Source organism: Aulonocara stuartgranti (genome assembly GCF_965226115.1).
Source record: "Aulonocara stuartgranti genome assembly, chromosome: 20".
Taxonomy (NCBI): domain Eukaryota; kingdom Metazoa; phylum Chordata; class Actinopteri; order Cichliformes; family Cichlidae; genus Aulonocara; species Aulonocara stuartgranti.
The window spans coordinates 3127370-3149072 of record NC_138956.1 but is presented as its reverse complement, the minus strand read 5'-3'; the positions used below and the strand labels follow the sequence as shown (position 1 = coordinate 3149072).

General features: G+C 39.6%; 2 protein-coding genes across 11 annotated transcripts in view; both read left to right on the top strand.

Annotated features, from left to right (window-relative positions):
• wnk3 (WNK lysine deficient protein kinase 3) overlaps positions 1-5940 on the top strand; it is a 44620-nt gene extending 38680 nt beyond the window's left edge. For 9 of the 10 annotated variants that reach the window (XM_082519107.1, XM_082519110.1, XM_082519105.1 and 6 more), the window contains 6 exons: positions 597-682; positions 1417-1757; positions 1891-2126; positions 2216-2311; positions 2403-2566; positions 2755-5940. In XM_082519107.1, the coding sequence (XP_082375233.1) occupies positions 597-682; positions 1417-1757; positions 1891-2126; positions 2216-2311; positions 2403-2566; positions 2755-3303 (1472 nt within the window). In that variant the 3' untranslated portion in view covers positions 3304-5940. The remainder of the gene's footprint in view (positions 1-596; positions 683-1416; positions 1758-1890; positions 2127-2215; positions 2312-2402; positions 2567-2754) is intronic. The other variant, XM_082519108.1, reaches the window with a different exon arrangement.
• Positions 5941-7357: 1417 nt separating this feature from the next.
• On the top strand, positions 7358-21695 carry phf8 (PHD finger protein 8). Its single transcript, XM_082519136.1, has 22 exons — positions 7358-7676; positions 8250-8534; positions 8673-8758; positions 8863-8989; positions 11067-11227; positions 11337-11478; positions 11582-11768; positions 11878-12040; positions 12581-12668; positions 12950-13056; positions 13163-13254; positions 15325-15414; positions 15522-15803; positions 15912-15994; positions 16085-16254; positions 17871-17956; positions 18225-18346; positions 18609-18940; positions 19025-19120; positions 19202-19311; positions 19396-19756; positions 19854-21695. The coding sequence occupies exons 2-22, from the start codon at positions 8437-8439 to the stop codon at positions 19940-19942; spliced, it is 3072 nt and encodes a 1023-aa protein (XP_082375262.1). The 5' UTR covers positions 7358-7676; positions 8250-8436; the 3' UTR covers positions 19943-21695.
• Positions 21696-21703: the final 8 nt, after the last annotated feature.

The following is a 21703-nucleotide window of genomic DNA, read 5'->3' as shown; positions in this document are numbered from 1 at the left end:
TAAAAATGGCTGTGGTGATCCATGTACACACTCTAATGTCGCAATCCCAAATATCAAACACACTGACCAATATCACTGTTGCTCTGACAAAGATCTTAAATGTGATATTGGGCTACATTGTCTAATGAGTGGGTGGAGCAGTGATGACTTGGTGAGAATGAGAGCGTGGATGTGTGGGTGGGCTATACTGTATTTAACTGGTATTTTAAAATATGTTTTTGCTTTTAATGAATGCATTTACCACTACTCCCCACACCTCACGAAGTTTTTTTAACAACTTTAAATTCACAAAGACCTCATTTTAAAATTGACATCCACAGAAAGTATGTTTACACAGTTTACAGATTTGCATGCATGTTAAAGAAGTCACAATGTTCTGTGATTTGAATGGCCAATTCTTAACACTGTGCCTTTGTGTTTGTTCTCCGTGTCTGTCCTTTTGCATTTGTATGTCTCACTGTCATGTGCATTTTTCTGTTTCTGTTCCTTTCTTGTATGTCTGTATCATCATTTGTGTGTTTTTTATACGTGTGTTTGTGTTTTTGTATCTTTGTCCTTGTCTATCCCTTTTGTTTTCATCCCTTTCTCATTATCAGAAGCAGATTCAAGCAGTCAGCTGTTTAAAGATGGGAAGGCAGGAGCACCACTTAATCCACCGCAGCCTTCTAAAGGACGTTTTCAGGTAGGAGCACATTAGCTGATTCTTGTTAGTCTCAGTCTTTGGCACAGTCTGAACTAGGGCTGCAACAAAAAATTTTGGTAGTCGACTAATCTGCCAGTTTTTCTTTGATTAGTTGATTAGTCATCGATTAATGTTTCATATTCATATGTTTCCGGGTCAAAATAATGACCCAGGAAGCGCTTAGCAAGTATCATCCTGAGCAGTTTCTGACAGTTAAGCTAACATAAACATGACGGTACGAACATTTACATGAACAAGGTATCAGTGTGACGAACTAACTTAACTTTCTAAAACTGACCCATTCAGAGTTGATGTCACAGCTCCAGGGGGCGGGCCTTAAATGTTCGTGCACAGCAGTACTGCTGTTGTGAAAGGAAAGCGCTGCTTTGCACAGTCTGCATTTAACTTTGCTTGTTTTCTGTGAAATGCTTTCACATTTTTTAAAATCTCTGTTTCCATTTTCTGCTGACCTCCTGTTTTGCAGTTCGCACTACATTCTTTTTCCTTAGTATTGTCTGCAGTCTTGGCAGACAATATAGGTGATACTTCCCCCATAGCTTCCTGTAGTGTATTGCAGTTACAAAAACACATTTACTTGGTATTAGTATATGAAGCGTTGACAGTAAAATTTTGCATCAACTAATTTTTATAGTTGAGTCATGAATTATGCCGACAAAATGTTGCAGCCCTGGTCTAAACAAGCAATGAAGATTTCTCACATTATTAATCACCAGGTGACTCCAGTGCCCCAGACCTCTCCTCCAAAGGATCGCCCGTCGGGCCATGGTGGTGGCACTCACAGAAAAGTTGGCCGTTTCTCTGTGACCCAGACTGAGACTAAGAAAGATGACAGGCAGACTGACAGCTCGCCAGTGTCTCCTGATTTGGTGAGGGAGAGGAGGAAATCTCGGGTAAAGGAAGGAGATAAAGAAGAAAGTAAGAGAACGCCATCAATGGCCCACGCTCCTCGAGGTCCTGGCCACAGCCACTCACCCCTTGGAAGCAGTGATGATGATGATGAGAGTGAGCTAGAGGATGAAGACCTGCGAAGAGAATTACACAAGCTCAGAGAAAAGTAAGTCAACAAGGGAAAGAAGTTTTATTATTGTACAAGACTTTTGCCTCTCCATTTATTGAATTTTCTTCTTTGTGTCTCCGTTTATTTTTGTTTCTTTCCCACAGTACATAACCGTTCTCTTTCTCTGTAGGCACATCAAAGAGGTGGTTTCCCTTCAGGCTCAGCAGAACAGAGAGCTCCAGGAGCTGTACAGACAGCTTCGTTCCCTCAAAGACCAAAGACAGAGTCTGCCTGCCTCCCTATCTCGTACCCCTCCTCTTCCTGCAGCGCCCCCTGCCCTCTCACCTCGCAGGCCCAGGCCAACCAAAACAAAGTTTCGGGCCAGGCCTCACTCTCACATAGACAACAATGGAGTTACACATGCTGGTGAGGCTTTTACTATTTCTTCCTCACTTTCTTGTTTTGTTTTTTTAGATTTGCTCTCTGCGAAACTGTGTCTTGTATGTCTCATCCAGGGATTCAGCAGTCAAGCAGCTTTTCAGGTAGTGAAAAGAATAGGCTGTCACTGTACTGCAAGCCAGAGCACCTTACTACGCTACCTGCTAAAAGAGGTACGGTTTATCCTCGTAGTGCTAAAATCGGGTCAGCATACCATAATTAATGTCAGTTGGTGCCATGACGAGTCGCCTTGTTTTTCCACAGATCACAGTCCTCTAAGAAAAAGTACATTCACAGACGAGCTGCACAAACTTGTTGATAATTGGACAAAGGAGACAGTGAGCACCACCCCGCCTAAGCCTTCACTGAATCAAATTAAGCAGATTCAGCAGGTGCAGGAGTTGGGAGGCTGGAGCCAGGGAACTGAGGTAGGACTACACATGAAAAGTGTTGTTGGTATATCAGGCAAACAATTCTTCATGGTTTTTGGTGATGATGATACAACTAAGTCAGAAAGCTTTAAGAGTTTTAGACAGTTCTTGAGCCAAAAGTACCAAAAGGTTTGTTTTGTTATTGTAGTCATAGTCTCTAAGTATTTACTGCTATATTTGTGCAGGTGGCTCCCCCAGGTTGGTTTCCAGTGGCACAGGCGCCCACAACCCCTGCCAGTTTGACTGTGGCACCCTCTTCCCATTACACGGGTGGAGGAAGCCTGTCCACCCTGCACTCTCCAGGACCTCCACCACAAACACACTTGGCTCAAGTCCCGCAGATGCAGCAAAGTTTACACCTTCATCAGTCTCTCCCCCTCCAGCAGATTAGCTATCCACAGTCCCAACTCTGCCAGCAGATACCACAGCCCCTGATGCAAACTCCCATGCAGTCTCAGTCTTTATCACAGACACCACCCATCGCCCAGCCTCAAAGCCAACCGCTGCTGCCTTCCCAAATGCCCACATCACCAGTGTCCACCGCTACATCTTTGCTGCCTGGTAGTGGTACCGCTGCACCCACAGATAGCGCTGCTGCTGCTGGTGGGGCATTTTGCTCCTGTTCCTCACCCTCTTCCACCTGTTCCTCATCGTGCTCTACTGCTGCTCTACCTACCAGTGCCAAAATTCACCAAACACCCCCCACCTCTACTCTTCCTCTGGGACAGAAATGAAACCAGGTGAAGTGTGAGGCCAATATGAAGGTCCAAGAGATGGACGTAAAGCAGATCCATTTAGAGTGTTAATTCTGTGTACGTGTGCGAGAGTTGTGACTGCAATGACATATGGGTTCTAGTGTACTTGTGGATGTGATGGGAAATGAATGTGAAAGAAAGGTGATAGGTTGTAGCATGTACAGGCAGAGGGTAATGTGAAGCATGGCTGGGGTTTCTGAATCAGTATTGAGCTGTATAAAGTCTTTGATGTATGAGTGTGTGCATTTATGAGTGTGGGTGGATTATTTGAGTACATATCACTTCTGTCTTTGGACACAAAATAACATTAACGTTTTTGTTTGCAAACCAACTCAGCGGGACCTGAAATCTCCCTAAGCAGAGACGAGAAGGACAAAATATTTGACGGTGTTGACATTTTTCTTTGGATTTGTCAATGCTTACAGTGAAAGGACTATCAATTTTTAAAAGTGCAATTAGTAATGATCATCTAAATTGATCAGCACGTATTGTTTTCATTTGTCTTTAAGGCATAAAATATTTTTGTAGAAGCACAATGATTAATACCTGATGCATAGGGGATTTTGTTCATCATATTTTAAAACTGTAAGCCTACAGATCAAGTGTTTCAAAGGCAATCAGAAAAAAACCCCCAAACTGACAGCAGCATGTTTCAGAGGTCAGCACTTATCCGGCTATCCATTTAACTGCAGTGCAAACAAACACACTGTCGAGGTGTCGTGTACCTGTACAGCATGTGCTTGATTTTATATTGTTTTATGTTTGTAACAAAATTAATATGACCAGATGAATCCATAATATGATGGTAAATTCAAATCTGCCATCTCTGTTCAGTAAATATTTGGGTGCATTCAACCCAGGACTGCATGATTTTATGGCTGGCTTGACTTGCCTAGTGCAAACTGCTTGCACTCGCTGTATATTCATGAATCTCACAGTTACTGTTTGCAGCCCACTGAGGTAACGAGTCATATACATTTGCTTTCAATATGATATGATTTCACATTTGACATTTTCCTTTATTTCTGCTGCATATCATCTATACCAGTGCTGAAGAGGACGATTTAAAAGGAAAAGAAAAAACTGCCAAGTTATCATTAACTAAATTATAAAGGTATTCTCATATTGCCTTTTTCTAAAAATACTGCATTTTTGTGAGCGTGTGAGTTTATTTTTTTCTGTGTGACAAAGTGTTGTAATAGTCCTGGTATAGTGCATTAATTCATGCATCAAAGCAGCCTCTCAAATGTCACTGTAGTCAAGTGGAATTGTTTACGCTGTCTATGTTTTAGGCTTACTTTCTAAAAAAAGAAGAAGAAAAGGAAAACAACAGAAACAAAACAAGTGAGCGCTTCAGTCATACACCAGTTCTAAGTTTGATCAACACCAATGTGAGATCCTCACATGCTCATGTGTCAGCTTTGTTTGGCATTGTACAAATTCCTTGTTTCAATTGTGAGCAATTTAATTATTAAATATAGCCTGTTTGAATTCAACGATCAGAAGATGCAATGTGGGCCACTGTGCTTTATGCACACAACTAAAGGTTTACTCGAGTCAAACATCCTTCATTTCTTGATTTCTAAACTCATTTTGTAGTTGAAGACATTCAGAGTAATATATCATCAGCAGATATATTACTGTACACTCTGACAGCTTATCAGCCATACACACATTAGACCATCGATGGTTAGGTGTTAATACATTTTTTTGGTCTAATAAATAGCCAGTAGTCAAAGCGGTATTTCTGATTTATTAATAATAGATTGTGTGCCACAGAAAACATGTGATTTAACAGACAAAGACTGCTAAATGTAAATCAAAGGCATGAAACACGAGTGGTTAAGAGGAATAGTTCATGCCAAGTGGTATGGTTGTTCAGAAGCGGCATAATCTAGAATATAAATTTACAGTACTCAGTATGTGTTGCTTTTCAAGACTACCCACATTTTCACAGAGATGTACTGTAGTTCATTATTAGTGAAGGTGTGTGTGTTGTCATGTCTGATACTAACATGCATCTAACAAGCTACAGCTTAATGATTATGACTCATGAAGAGAAGCTGACTTTGTCCTTGAAGTGTTACCAAAATGTTATCGAAAAGACAAAGATTATTTTTGTATTTTGGAATGAGGTTGTACAAATTGTAAAATTGTGTTCCCCCCGCTACAAATCAGAGGTTATTTGAAACTAGAAAACTGGTTTTCATCCATGTTTACATGGGACTCCCTGTCTTGCTCTAACTCTGACAGGCGAAGCTCATTCCGGATCATATTCAGATCATTTTTGGTTATTTTGCCATCATATTTTAGTTTTGAACCACTGCAGCCCAGATGGTACATAAAGTAATGACACCTCACCTTCCCACTGAGCTTTAGGTCACATTAAATGAAATTAAAATAAAATTAATACAAATTAAACAGAAAATCTGGGGGCTCCCAAAATGACACGATTGAGAACCATGGTTAAAAAGTACATTTGGGCAGAAAAGAAAACTAAAGGAATAATGTATGTTGCGGGTGATTTAGCCTCTGTAAATTCTAACTAATTCATCTGTTGATTTTATTTATGTTTTGTAACTAATCAAAATAAATGATGTCAAACATCAAATGACACCAGTGTATAGGAGGTTTATTTGTACCGTAAGTTCACTGGGCACGTGGGATGTTCATATATATGCTATATATATGTGTTATTATGATGATAAAACACAATAATCATTTGTAAAACAAGTAAAACCTGGGCTACATTGCCAATCAAAAGTTTTTTTCTTTAATTTCATGACTATTTACATTGTAGATTCCCACTGAAGGCCTCAAAACTGAATGAACAGATATGGAATTATTTAGTAAACAAAAAAGTGTAAAAAGTCAAAACATGTTTTATATTTTAGATTCTTCAAAATAGCCACCCTTTCCTTTGATTACTGCACCCTCTTGACATTCTCTCACTTAGAGAAGCTCATTTAGAGAATGGTAAATGGTAAATGGCCTGTATTTGTATAGCGCTTTACTAGTCCCTAAGGACCCCAAATCGCTTTACATATCCAGTCATCCACACACCCATTCACACACTGGTGATGGCAAGCTACATTGTAGCCACAGCCACCCTGGGGCGCACTGACAGAGAAGGCCAAGGGTTTGCAGGGCTGTCAACAAAGCGAAGACTTGCTAATTTCAGGAATCTAAAATATAAAACATAATAGAATTATTTATCATTTTTTTGTGCTACATATCTCCCATATGTCTTGCTTCATGTATTTGATGTTTTCGTTATTTATCTAGAAAAAACATTAAATGAGAAGGTGTATCCAAACTGCTAGTCTGACTGGCAGTGTATATATATCTGTTAGTGCCAGACGTTTTTCTCCATTCTCCAGAGGAGCCTCACAGATCACAGCAGCTAACACCACTTGACCTTCGGTGCATTCCTGACCTGGAATCGCTGTTAATCATAATGCCAGGATGTGAGAAAGAGTGCCAGGGAATAAAAACATTTTTTATAAATAAATTTCATAAGTGACGAAGGGCCTTAGGCAAATTAAAAAGTGAAAAAGATAATTGAATTATAAAATATATGTACACTTGAATCACAATCCTGATCACGACACTCCACCAGTTGCACTCATAATGTGTGGTTTGCATTTCTTAACACAGGTTCAATAAAATGACAACGTGAAAAATAATGACGTAAATACAAACTTTTTAAATTATAAAATCAGGTTACTGAATGTTGGCAATAATTATTTATTTTACTTGAAAAGAAATATCCGTTTCAAATTATAGTTTGTATTCTGACTGACATAAAGTGTGAAGGGAAAAGAGATTAAAAAAATTACAATTAAACGTTATGAGGGTGTGCAGTTATTTGACAAATCGTATGTACTCGCATGCTGATAATTATGTAGTACATTTCTGTTTCTATGAGATGACGGAAAAAATACATGTTTGCAGCGTCTCCTGACGCATAGAACTGAATTTCCGCACCGTAACGTAGTTTCCTGAACGCAACTCAATTTTTGACTGTCTACAACTTTATTGTCCCCGCCACGGCAGACAACGACGAACAACGGTCTGACGTTACTATCTTTGAAATGGCGTCGATGCAGTTAAATACGATGTTATTTGTTGTTGTTTTGTTAGTTTAGGTCGCTTCGTGCTACAATTTTCTGGTCCATTGTGAATTTCTGGACCTGGCCTTTATATTTGGGCATTACAAAGTTGATAAGCAAAAATGTGGTGAAGCAAATTGGTAATAATTTACGTTGCATAATAAGGCCGCAGCTAACCCCGAGCTTGCGTAGGGATTACAACGGCTTTTCAATAGTTGGCCCAGCCGCAGCTACATTTTGGTGAGTTGCTATCGTGGAAAGAAAAATCCAAACGTCTTAACCAGCAACAACGTTTTCCTGGCTGAAATATACTAGCTGCATCAGATACATATAAGGGTTCATTCACGCTTCGTAGCTACTTTTGCTTAAGTTAACATCTTGGCAAATAATTTTCTTCTCTAACTACATCGCTTGCTAACGCGGCTAACGTTAGCGTTAGCCTACTTGCTGTATGTATAAGTGCGTTGATAAAGCTAGCAGCACAACATTCACTATGCATAGAGTGTTTACAAACGGAGCTAACGTTAGCGTTAACAGCTGTTGAGCAGAAGCGATCTTGAATTTTCGTCCGGGATGAGTCTGAGCTTATTTGCAAAGATTAGTATTTGACCAATATGCACCGATGCTCATTAATTCATGTACCACCGAAACAAAATGCTGATCATTCAAGTAAACGACTAAACTTATTCGTTATGACGGGAACAGGATTTATATGTTGCTCTAATCAGCTCTCTACTAGCGAGTGTGGGGTCATTATGGTGAGCTGCTAACAAGTTTTGTTTTGTTTTTCTTTTTTTCCCTTTATTTTAACAGGTTTTCAAGTAAACCTCTGGACATGTGCATCAAGTAGAAGAATCAGAACGTGAAGTGACAGATTTCACCAGCCTTACCATTAATACATAAATAATAATTCCTTTTGTTGATTAATTAGTCTCTCCTCACTCGTTTCCATTAGATTTGAAAATACTTTACATAAATATCTTGCACAAACACACTGAACATGGCATCAGTGCCCGTGTATTGTCTGTGTCGTCTGCCATATGATGTGACACGCTTCATGATAGAGTGCGACATTTGTCAAGACTGGTTTCATGGAAGGTAGGATGTTTTCCTGCTTTGACCCACTTTATTAGATTTATGATGTGGTTACATCTGTTGTCTTCACTGTAAAATTTCTGTGTCTATATTGGGTAATGGAGCCATTCTTTGTTTTGATATAAGTATGCTTTTTTGTAGCTGTGTTGGAGTAGAGGAAGACAAAGCGGCTGAGATTGACCTGTACCACTGCCCCAACTGTCAGGTCACTCATGGGCCTTCTGTTAGTAAGTTATCATTTCTTAAGTAAAACTCTCAGGGTTGGTGTTATTATTAGTTGACTTTTTCATAGAAATGTACAGGTTGAAAACTGTTTTCTCCATTTTCTTAGTGCGCAAACGCCGGGGAGGCAATAAGCAAGTAGATGGAGGTGCCACTGGAGGAAGAGACCCAAGTAAGCCTGTTAAGACAGGGAGCGCACAGTTTGTTAGGGAGCTACGGAGCCGAACCTTCCCGAAGTAAGTCTCACCTGCCATCCTGCTAAAACAAAAGTTTGAAGAAAATCATGGTTTGTAGTGTGTTTTTCACATTGTAAGAACTTAATGTACTATTGCTGTTATAATACCTTGGCAACTAATTTCTTAGTCAACTAAACAAAGAAAAAAAATGTTGCACATAGTACTCCAAACACACAAGAAGAAGAAAAACACTTAAACCAATGTTAAATATGATATGAAAACGTTACTTCAAAACATGTTCACGTTTTATTAAAATGTGACAAATTAACATTCGAAAAACAAATAAACAGCGACTGAAAAGTGTGATAGACTGTGCCATGCATAATGAATTCCCTGGCCATCCAATAGATGTAATCTCTCCAGCATGTTCCAGGTCTACTCCGGGGCCTCCTCTCGGTAGGACATGGCCGGCCAGAACACCTTACCCTAGAGAAGCTCGCCTTAACTGGCTCCTTTCAATGTGGAGGAGGAGCAGCTCTACTCTTAGCCCCTCCCAAATGAACTCCTCACCTTATCGCTGAGGAAAAGCCTTTTCACACCTGTGAGAAAGCTCATTTTTGCAGCTTATTCTCACCTTTATATAACTAGAAATAATAGTGTTGACAAAAAAAATCAGGCAAAGATGAACAGTTTAATGACGATGCTCCATCGGGTGGCAGATGGCTGCATAACATTTAGGACACAACAATTTACCAGCATTTAAAATGTAAAACAATTAGATAGTAGGGCTGGGCCATATCATACTGTTCACGGTAATACCGGTATAATGTTGGGCAATAATAAAAAATGAAATATTGCGATAGAATATGGGTAAAATGCGCATGCGTAGTGCCTTTGTTTTCATACGCACATTGCGGAAAAAGCATGGCGGCGACAGAGAATGAGAAGGGCGAAAGCGGATCGTTGAATGAAACGGACGAACCAGAATTGGTTTGTAAAAATGCTGCAGCTTCAGTGGTGTGGAACTGGTTTGGCTTTCGTCCGTCAGATACACAACAAAGCACTATTTTTGGTAGAGCATGCTAGCAGGCCGTCGTTGTTACTGTGTTTTTTGGAAAATACGGCACACTTAAAATCAATCCTTTGATTTTTCTGAAAATCGACAGTGCCCCTTATAATCCCGTGTGCCTTATGTATGAATCCTGGTTGTGTTTACTGACCTCGAAACTATTTTATGTACACGGCGCTCGAAAATCTGTCAAATGTTGTAGTACGACTTTGCTAAGCTACAAACCCGCACCGCTTGATGGATTGTCGGTGCATTACAGCTATCGTAGGCAGGCGCCTTGCGGAGTGATACGTACTGTGCTTCAACATAATATTACCGTATTGTGTGTATATAACCTCTTTTTAAGTTTTGTGGATATTATACATGGTTATGCTGAGGATATGTCGGCCAGTTTCCACTGGAAATGCCTTTTGGTTAAACTGTCAGCGAGGAGTTTGCACTGTTACAATTTTATATAAGTTTAATGCACATAAAAAACAGCTGCTTGTTTAAGTGAAAATACATTGATTTTTTTTTTTTTGCACTAATAAAGTTGTGGAGTTGTAAAGTATTTTGTCTTCTGTCAATGATATCGTCAGTTATATCGTTATGGCAAATTTTCAAATGTATATCGTGATTAATATTTTTGGTCATATCGCCCTCCTCTATTAGATAGATTATAGTGACAGTTAGTTGTCTGGTTGACTAGTTGATAACATCCCAAATACATTACTATTAAAGTTGATTGCATTACATTCTACTAGTCTTTATCTAACACTGGTCTTGAAACCGGTTGGTGAACCAGCAACACCGACTACTGACTGAATAAATATTATAATTTCAGGAATTTAGTGGTTGCTGGTTTTTGCAAGGACTTTAGGTTGCCAGCCAGTCGCTAGTCCTCTGTGTATGTGTGTGTGTTAGTAAGGGAGACTGGTGTTATAGTTATTACTGCTTACTCCATGTGTCACTATTTTAGTTAGCATCCTGGGTTTTTGATCTTTAATGTAAATCACTCTGTCCTATTATTGTTTTTGTTTTTTTTCTTGTGATCAGAGTGAAAACGTACTTTTTGTTTTTCTGTGACAGTGCGGATGAAATATTGCTAAAGCCTTCAGGGGCCCAACTTACAGTTGAGTTTCTGGAGGAGCATTCATTCAGTGTACCTGTCATGGTTCTGCGGCGGGATGGCCTGGGTATGACCCTACCTCCATCATCATTTGGCGTCAGTGATGTGGAGCACTACATTGGTAAAGTTACAGTTACAATTTAAATTATGGTTAGGTTGTGTTTTTGTAATCAGTAAATTCGTTTTTGTTTGCTTTGTTTTCTGAAACCTGTGCATTTTGTTAAATTCAGGTTCGGATAAACAGATTGATGTAATTGATGTTTCACGCCAGTGTGATCTGAAGATGCGTTTGGGCGACTTTGTTGAGCACTACAACAGCCCCAACAGAGACAGGGTCCTCAATGTCATCAGCCTGGAGTTCTCTGAGACCAGGTATGAAAAGACAGTCATTCTACTAAATATACGTTTAAGTAACACATTGTCGTTACTGGTGTGGAGTTTTGAAGACTAAATAAAAGTTTTGGATTTATCTTAGACTGTCAAACCTGGTGGAGACGCCTAAGATTGTGAGGAAACTTTCCTGGGTGGAAAACCTCTGGCCTGAAGAGTCTGTTTTCGAGCGTCCCAATGTGCAAAAGTACTGCCTAATGGGAGTGAAGGATAGCTACACAGACTTCCATATTGACTTTGGAGGCACCTCAGTATGGTACCATGTCCTCAGGGTAAGTGTTAATTGTTTCAAAGGTTTCTGTTCACATTCATTTTTTGTGTTTGTGTTTTAAACGAATAGTTTTGCATCTTTTTAAAGCTTCCCTTATTGTGCTTACTCAGGGTGAGAAAATCTTCTATTTAATTTCCCCCACCCCTGCCAACCTGGCACTTTTTGAGCGATGGAGTTCATCATCTAACCAGAATGAGATGTTCTTTGGGGACCAGGTTGACATGTGCTATAAGTGTTCTGTCAAACAGGGAAACACCTTGTTCATACCAACAGGTAAGCACTTGGGTAATTCTTTTTGTTAGAGCAGAGTTTTGTTTTGTCAGATATCTCAAACTAATTACATTAACTCAGCTACAATATGAACATCAGGCATTTCATCTGGTTTCTACATGGGCATACATGATGACAACACAAAAAAGCCGTAGAAAATAAGTAAAATAGAAACTGTCTATGTTTCTGTGGCGCAGTCTTGTTTCTACCAAGTATATTGCAACAATTCAGCTTATAGTTCAATATCCAAACAGAGGTCAAACAGCTTTTAAAAGTTACCAGTGAAGAAGAAGATGATTGGTGTGCATTCTTTCTCTTTGATTTAGATTATGAAAGCAATAACATGCCACAAAATGTTTTGTGAGCAGTAAAGATTACAATGGTGTTTACAACACTGTTTTTGTGTATGCACCATAATGCCTAAGTTACATTTTTATATTTATACACAGTTGTGTAAAAGCCTTGTTTTAGAGAGACGAGCCAAAGCTGAGAAAAAATGATCTGCTTATAGTGTGGATTTTTATTTATTTATTTTTTAACCAGGGTGGATTCATGCTGTGCTCACTCCAGTGGACTGCCTGGCTTTTGGAGGAAACTTCTTGCATAGTCTCAACATTGACATGCAGTTGCGGTTAGTTTTTTGATAAACTTATGTATGTCAAGTATATTTAATTGAGCATAATTGTATTCCTTTTGACTGAAATGTTGAAATGTCAGTGTTTAGACATGGCGGACGAAGGAACTTGCACCCTTAATTGTTGTGGTTCCTCACTTCTTGTTCCTCAAGCCTGAAGTTCTGTATTTGGTTAAAATTACTATACTTGTGGGTTGTTGTTGTTGTTTTTTCCTTGTCTGCAGAGATATTTTAACCTGGTGGCAATAAATAACTTTTTGTGATGTGGTATTGTTTAGGGCATATGAAATAGAGAAGAGACTAAGCACAGCAGACTTGTTCAAATTTCCCAACTTTGAGACTGTGTGCTGGTATGTAGGAAAGCACCTTCTCGATACTTTCAGAGGTAAGGGCTTTGGCTTTTATTATGTTTTTATTTGAACTACTTGGCTGGTCTGTGTTTGCTGTTAATAATTGTTGTATTGCTAACTTTGTGGTGTTTGGTCTGACAGGTTTGAGAGAAAATCGCAGGCATCCTGCCACTTACCTGGTTCATGGGGCGAAGGCCCTAAACAATGCCTTCCGCAGCTGGACCCGCAAAGAGGTAAAACCTTAAACATTTGCAATGTAATGTCCCATTTTAGTCCGGTTTTACTGATTCTCTTATTGCTTGGTTTATTTCCCTTCTAAAGTTGACTTTGAAATATGGGAAGTTTTTTTTTTTTTTTAATTATTATTGTTTTGGCCCAGAGAATGCTACTGATTGGATCAGAAATACAGCTCTACAATTGTTTTAATACATTAACTTTAATGCAGTAAAATCTATAGTGTCATAAATGATTACCGTATTTCCCGGACTACAAAGCGCACCTGAATATTAGCCGCACAAGCTAAAATCAGGGGAAAATCCTGTTTTGTACATACATTAGCCGCACCTGACTAAAAGCCGCAGGTGTTTCAATATTGACTTATCATATGTAAGAGAATATGCACAAAGGGAATTGCCAGGAAAGAGATGGCTGTTTGGAGACACACCCCTTTTATTAATATTTTGAAAAACAAGTTATGGGTACATATTTGCACATGTGCTGTGCTTCATAAATGAGTAACAAATGTAGTACATAACAGTAACCTATAGCACACCAGAAAAATAGATTCGGACTACCTTTTAGGCTCAGGTGCAGTGACACGGCTTTAACAAGAAGAAAAGTCAGTCATTCACCATCTTTCTCTTCTTCCTGCGCACTAAAACCACCAAAGTCCTCTTCTCCAGTGTCGGAAACGAACAGGCTCAGGATGGCTTCGTCATCCACTCTCAGCTTCTTTCCTTCGTTGTCACTTTCAAAACCAAAGATAATCCTCATTGTCATTGTCAGTGTCGGAGTCGAACACCCTCTGAAGGGCCGTGGCGGTGTCCTCCTCTTCATCATGCAGCAGTCCAGCCCTTCGAAATCCGTTGGTGATCGTGGATGTTTGCACACTTTTCCACGCTGTCAGAATCCACCGGTAGAGTTGAGCACAACTTGCTTTTCGCAAGTTTATCGCCGCTCATCATCCACGACTCCCGCTGAACGCGTAGCGCTACTTTGAAGTTTGTTTTTCGCGCTACTTGTACGGCACTATGTTGCCTGGCGGATGGACATGTGACCAACATACCACTCTTGAACCCCGATCCTTCCGCCAGGCAACGTAGTGCCGTACAACAGCGGAACAAACAAAACAAATCGTCTTACGATATGACAAAAATCATGGACAATCCATAGAAAAGCTGCACCTGACTAAAAGCCGCAGGGTTCAAAGCTTGTGCAAAAAGTAGCGGCTTATAGCCCGACAATTACGGTACATAAAAGTTACTGCATGGTATTTTTCTTGTTTAGAAGCAAAACATTAAATTGCAGCAATGCTGTTAAGAAAACTGCTAATTTGGGATGTGTTTTTATTTGCTCCCTAGCAAAGAGTTAAATGAGAAAATCAGCCACTTTCATGTCTGCCTCTGTCAGATGGCCGTAAACTGCTTATACCTCTGAAGCTTGTTTGTTTAATCAGTGTAGAAATGACGTCCTGTGGCTTCGCCACGGTGTTATGTCTGTTATGTCTGTTTGCCTACTGGTGGTGGTCAGAGGGCCCGGTGGCGCCTGTGTCCGGCAGCCTCGCCTCTGTCAGTGCGCCCCAGGGCAGCTGTGGCTACAATGTAGCTTGCTATTGCCAGTGTGTGAATGTGTGTGTGAATGGGTGAATGACTGAATGTAGTGTAAAGCGCTTTGGGGTCCTATGGACTAGAAAAGCGCTATACAAATGCAGGCCATTTGCCATTATGTCTTGGTTCTGAGCACTTGCCAGACAACCAGCAGAGACTCCAGGAAGTTACCGATCACTGACAGGAAATACTGCTGCATGACCAAAGTCATTACACTAATCTTACCCCTCGGCAGCCATCATGGCATTGCCCTCAGGCTCTGAGCCTGTAACTTTTCCTTGTAACATCATTTGTGTAACTGATGTAGTGACATTTCTACAGTAAAATGATATATGGCCATTTCCCCATTGTGACAGTTTGTAATGTGTGAAATAATGATAAGAATAATAATCATAGTAACATAAAAAGAGCATAGTATCACTTGTAGCTTTGGAAAATGTTGTAAGGAGATGATTGATGATTATCTCCTACACTCAGGCTTTAGCAGATCATGAAGTGGAGATTCCAGAAACCATCAATACTCAGGCGCTGGTGAAGGACCTGGCCAAGGAGATTCGTCTGGTAGAGGTAAATGAAATCACTGAAAGCTTCTACATTCTACAAATGTTAATGTTTAAATGTTTTTCTTACTCTTTCTGTGTTTTAATGATTTTAAAAAATAATCTTTTTTTCAGGATATCTTTCAGCAAAACATTGGCCGCACTGGTCCTCAGTTTCCTGGTTCGCCACTCTCCAAAGCTCCCCTCACCACCTCTCAGAATTCAGGACGGCCCCCTGGAAAAAAGAAAGGGCCCAAGCCCAAGGAGATGACAGGGGGTGTTGGGCCCCCAGGAACCAAAAAGAAGAGTCAAAAGGGACTACTTAAAGCAGAAGCAGGAGAACTCGATCTGATTGAGATCCACACCAAACATACACTCAAGAAATTTCAACCTGGAAAGTCAAAACACAAGAACAAGGTATGATGTTTGCAGATGTTTGTGATGATAATGGGAATGCCTATCCAGCATTTTCAGTGAACAAGTTTAATTTTCATATATCCTTATAGTGATGATCTCTCTTTGCAGTTGGAGTTACCATTAGAGGAGTTTGAAGGGAAGATAAATAAAAGCAAGCTGAAACTTGTGTTGACCAATGGAAAAATTCAAGGGTAAGCTTTACAGCCATTTCAAGGGTTCCTGTTGGTTCTGTGATCTTACTACAGGTCGATGTGTTTACCTGCTGTTTTTTCTGGCTTCAGTAAGAAGGATGGCAGCAGTAATGGTGCAGGAAGTGCTAGAAACTACAAACATCTTGCGACGGAGGGATCCAGTCTGTCCGACTTGGAATCTGAGGATGAGTTGCAGATTGATGAGACCCCACCTCCACGACGGAAGACAGCTGGACTGAGTAAGAAGAAGAAGCTGAGTGGTAAGTGTATTATGCATTCTTGAACGAAATATATACATGTGTTTAATCTGTTCATTCATTTATTCATCTATTGCAAGTAAAATTTATCATACTTAAGTAAAGCTGTTTGAATGCTGGGACTAATAACAAAATGTGGTTTCTAATAGGGCTGGGCCATATTATACCGTTCACGGTAATACCGGTATAATGTTAGGCAACGATAGGAAAATGAAATATCGCGATAGAATATGAGTAAAACGCGCATGCGCAGTGCCTTTGTTTTCATACGCACATGGCCGATTGTTGAGTGAAACAGATGAACCAGAATTGGTTTGTAAAAATGGTGCAACTTCAGTGATGTGGAACTGGTTTGGTGTTTGTCCGTCAGATACACAACAAAGCACATTTTTTTGCAGAACATGCAAGCGGCCGTCGTTATTGTCGTATTTGTCGGACTAAGATGCTCTTAAATCTGGGAGTAATCTGGGTCCTAAACTCAGTACACTTCAGGTCAAACAAACACTGCAGCATCACTGAGAGTTAACTGTCTAAATTCTTTCATCTTTAATAAAACGATCAGCATTGCTGCTTTACCAGGTGTAACAATTCAGTTTAACTTCCAGGCATCCATGAAAACAAAATTTATTACATTTAACGGAGTTAGAAGTTAGCAGGAAGCTAGCGGAAGTTAGCTCGCTAGTTTCGCTAGTTACCTAAGCATGATATAGCATGTTCTGACTGAGAGATTTCTGAAAAAATTCAAACGTACAGCTCTGCTATCACTTCCAACATAAATGAAGGCAGGAAACTAAACAGCAGTGACGTTTGTAGGGTTACTGAAGTTGGGCTAGCTGGTATATAATGATGTGCTACGTGATCGCTAGCGACACAGCTATGTTAGCATAACATAAACAGTGAAGCTGGAGGATGAACACTAAGGTTCCTCATGGTTAGAGACAAATGCAATCGCATGGCAGGATGCTGTAAACGGACCAAACGTCAGTCAGGAGAACAACTGAGATAATCCATCCACAATACAAGGCTAGTCATTAATATACTGCAACAACATGGGAATAGAGCAGCTGCCAGAGAATTCAACATCAATGAATCAATGGTACAGAAGTGGAGGAAGCAAGAAGAATGAGTTTAATAAAGTTTGATTTATCTGACTGCTTTGTTTAGCTCAATGTGCCTTATAATCCCGTGCACCTTATGGTCCAAAAAATGCGTACTGCACACTGCAGTTTAATGTTGCAAAGCACCTCTTTTTAACTTCAGTGGATATTATATATGGTTATGCTCAGGATATGTCAGCCCATTTCTACTGGAAATGCCTTTTGGTTAAACTTTCAGCAAGGAATTTGCATTTGCACTGTTACATTTTTATAAAGCTTTAATGTACATAAAAACCAGCTTCTTGTTTAAGTGAAAATTAATGGAAGGTTGTCTTTTTGCGCTAGTAATGTTGTGGAGTATTTTGTCTCGCATCAATTATATCGTCAGTTATATCGTTATCGCAAATTTTCAAATGTATATCGTGATAAATATTTTTGGCCATATCGCCCTGCTCTAGTTTCTAATATAATTCAGTAGTAGTTTCAAAGCTGTAATTTAATAGTGTTAAAATGTACCTTCAGGTCTTCCTAGAAAGCTGCCCAGAGCCAAACCCTGCTCTGACCCTAATCGCATCAGAGAGCCCGGAGAAGTTGACTTTGACATTGAGGTGAGATTATTATTGAAACGGCCATCCTTTCAGGTCTTTGAGTTCCAATTCAAATGTGTTCTTTACTTAAAACAGTCAGAAAAGGTCAGTCCCAAAGATTTAAAGAAACTATTCACTACACTATAATTAATGTTTCATAAATCATAAATCGCTTATATTGATTTTGTTATCCCCTGCTGAGCAAACAAAAGCTTTATTTCATAAGACAAGCCATGGAGTGTTGACAAGAACTTGATGTTCAGTTTTTAAACAATTGATGTGGCTTCAGGAGGACTACACCACTGATGAAGAGGCACTGGCTGCTCATGGAGTGAAGGGTGGTGCAGGGGGCATTCTGGACTTACTGAAGGCTAGCAAGCAAGTGGCAGGCTTGGACTCTACAGCAATCGGGTAAGATTGCCTGGATCATCTGTGTGTTGGTACTTATAAATAATCATAATAAAATGGTACTGTGTGAAGCTGTGCAGCTGAAACACCCAGAAAACTTTGTATACCTTTGTCAAGAGTGGAGGCGGGTGAAAATGACTCATATTGTTGATGAAGTAATCTTGAAAACCTTTGTTTTACAAATTTGCAATGGGTTTGGGGTCCCACTTTGTGTAAGAGTTTTATATTGCGAGGTGATTAGTGATGGGCTGTGTACTTTTCTCAGTGAGGAAGCCCCAGCCTCTCCCAGCACTCGTGATGCCATTCAAGGGATGCTCTCCATGGCCAACCCCCCTTCGTCATCCTCCTCCTCATCCTCTTCATCTCCTTTGTCTATATCTGGAGGCCTGACAGAAGGATTAGGGGTCGTCAAGGAAAAGGGCGGCAAGGCTGTATGGGTGACAGGAGGGGTCAAAAAGACAGCAAATTCTGAGAAGAAACCTGTCATTCAGCGACCTGGAAAACGTCCAATTAAACGACCAGCCCGTCACCTTAGTGACGAGGAAAGTCCAGATGAACAGGAGACTCTGGGAACTTGTTTTAAAGATTCAGACTATGGTGAGCAGTACAACTTTGATTAATTTTCCTGATCAAGCCAAAATTTAATTATGATAATTTTTTTTAATTATTTATTTTTTTAAGTTTACCCATCCTTGGAATCTGATGAGGAGGATCACACCAACAAGACTAAGATGAAGCGGAAGAAAAACTGGGATGACACACCATGGAGTCCAAAAGGTAAACATAGCAGAAGGATCGATCAAATTTCTTTTTAGCTTTCTGATGTTTAGTCACTCAATAACTTCTTTTCATATACAGCCAGGGTGATGCCCACCCTTCCCAAACAGGATCGTCCAGCCAGGGAGGGAGCTAGAGTTGCCTCTGTAGAAACTGGCCTTGCTGCAGCTGCTGCCAAGCTGGCACAACAAGTGAGTGGGGGGGAACTAATAAAAAAAATCTTGTCTTCTAATATTCCTTGGAAAAGATGAAAAACTTTGTTGTTTGTGCAACAGGAGCAGCAAAAGCCTGCTAAAAGGAAGTACACGAAAAAGCAGCGTCCCCCTGCTCCTGTCATCACTCCACCTCCTGTTCAGACCGAGCCAGCCCCACCCTCTCCAACACCTGCCCCAGAGTCTGCAGCAGACGTCAGCCCAGACAGAAGAGTGGATTATTACTCTGCTAGTCTGTTGGACCATGAATATACAGCAGGACCAGGACCTTTTGGCTCAGGAGGACCTAGAGGCAGTGGAGCCATGGCTCCGGGTGTATTTCTTACATCAAGAAGACCTTCCCTGTCTCCACAAAATAGCAGCTCTCACTCCGGTGCATCCCCTGCAGGTTTATCCAGTCAGGGCACAACAGGAGTTGGTCAAGGTGAGCATAAACTTGAGTAAACTTTAGTTTTGACAGCATGATTTCATATTTTATAAAGTTTATTTGTTTTTAATGTTTCCCTTATACCTTGATTTAGGGAAACGTCCAAAGAAAGGACTTGCGACTGCAAAACAGAGACTTGGAAAAATCCTGAAAATTCACCGCAATGGCAAACTTCTCTTGTGAGAGGTGTTGGAAATGTGGCTGAAGACTTGAAGAATGAGAATGAAGAAAAGACCTGAAGTAGGTCTGAAGGAAAAAGAGACAGTAATCTATATTTTTTATTCCAGATAAATTTGTTTACTGTTTTTACTCGTTGCCGAACCTCACAAAAAAAATTCTTGCCCTACACCAGTTACTCTGCCCAGTTCTGCTCACCCTCATCTGCATAAAGGTATTTTCAGAAGCACATGTGTGGCTTTAAGTGAATCACTGTAATATGCTGGACAAGCACTTAACGTGGTAATTAACTGTTAATTACCACCTATTTGACGTCACATTTGAATTTCAGAATGTCAGGTGGATATTGATTTAACGTGGTAATTGACAAAGGCAAATGGTTTCTTTTGTTTAGGCCATTTTAGAGGTTGTATTTATGTTTGTACTATCATCATACATTTTTTTTTCTTTTTTTAAAGGGAAAGAAAACAGTTAATGTGATATTTGTATAGGCCCCTTTCCCATGCAGAAGATCCATTGGTGCAAATACTGACAGAGTTGTAGTATTATTTTTGTTTAGTTTCCTTTTTACCTAATTTTTATTACAATAGAGGTTGTACAAAACTCAAGTGTGTGCATATAATATGCGACATGTATTAATTCTTTTTGAGAAATTTGCCCCTGATGTTTGTATAGAAAATAGATCTCCATATATTGTAGCTCTACCTATGACAGCTGACGTGCTAGACTAATGCCAGGACTTACCACCATTATTCTATTTATTCTTTTCATATTTATTTAACAGGGCAGAACTTTTGCCATCTCTTATCCTGTTTTAATGTTGTATGTTTTTACAATCTCATCTTCTGGTCCCCACGTCAAGTATTTTCAACCACTTTATGCTTGTACAAAAACTGTAGCCATTGCTTTGTTGTCACTGTAAATACTTGTAATATTTGTAATTAATATAGCTGCTTAAATGCAGAACAATTTTAGACTTAAAAACAAACAAACAAAAAAAAAAAAGGTTCCTGCATGTTGCCGTAAATTGCGCCCCGGATGTTAGCAGGACTCTTGGGTCAGAAATAGAAATGTGTTTTTGTATCACAGAATGTACTAGTCCTAAAGTGTTGGCAGAGATGTAGATTTAACTTTGTGAAGGTGCAGGACATGAGTTGATATGTAAATATATGTTGTAATTTAAATTCTTTTATAGTTCAAAAACTTTCAGATCTTTCGTAACATGACTTGTACATTATACATTGCTGTATTTGGGAAATATCTGAAATAGTTCTTTTTTATATTTGTATGCAGTAACTCTCATGCTAAGTCCATGTTGTCTTGTTAGTGTTATTGGAAGCGTGCTGGAAAATGCCCTTGTTAAATTTCATCCATTTAGTTTTATATTAATTATTGTTGATTTTCACTCTTGTGTTGGTGTGAACTGTGCATTTTAAACATGATGTGTTTTAAATACGACCTGGAAATGATAAAATATACCTTGGGCAAAATTTCTTTTTTTCTTTGAGTTTATTTGATGATTGCTGAATCACCAAAAGCACTACCGGGTCTTCTGATTTCTCATGTCTGCTGGAGAACCAAGGTGTCAGTGCATTCATGAAGGTGTCATTTAGGAACGTTTTTGAATACACAAACAAGGAATGTTGTGTTGTATTAAAAACATCTACACTTAATGATTTTTTTCCAATAAAAGTACAGTTTCATTAATTGTAGAGATTAGCAACCTACTTGGGTATTTTTAATAAAGGGTGTAAACATATTTTCTCA

Excerpts from the sequence above, each read along its gene's own strand:
- phf8 (XM_082519136.1), top strand. The coding sequence starts at position 8,437 with ATGGCATCAGTGCCCGTGTATTGTCTGTGTCGTCTGCCATATGATGTG. Across the intron at positions 15,804-15,911 it reads AGTCAAAACACAAGAACAAG|TTGGAGTTACCATTAGAGGA; the intron begins GTATGATGTTTG and ends CTCTCTTTGCAG. Across the intron at positions 19,121-19,201 it reads CACACCATGGAGTCCAAAAG|CCAGGGTGATGCCCACCCTT; the intron begins GTAAACATAGCA and ends TTTCATATACAG.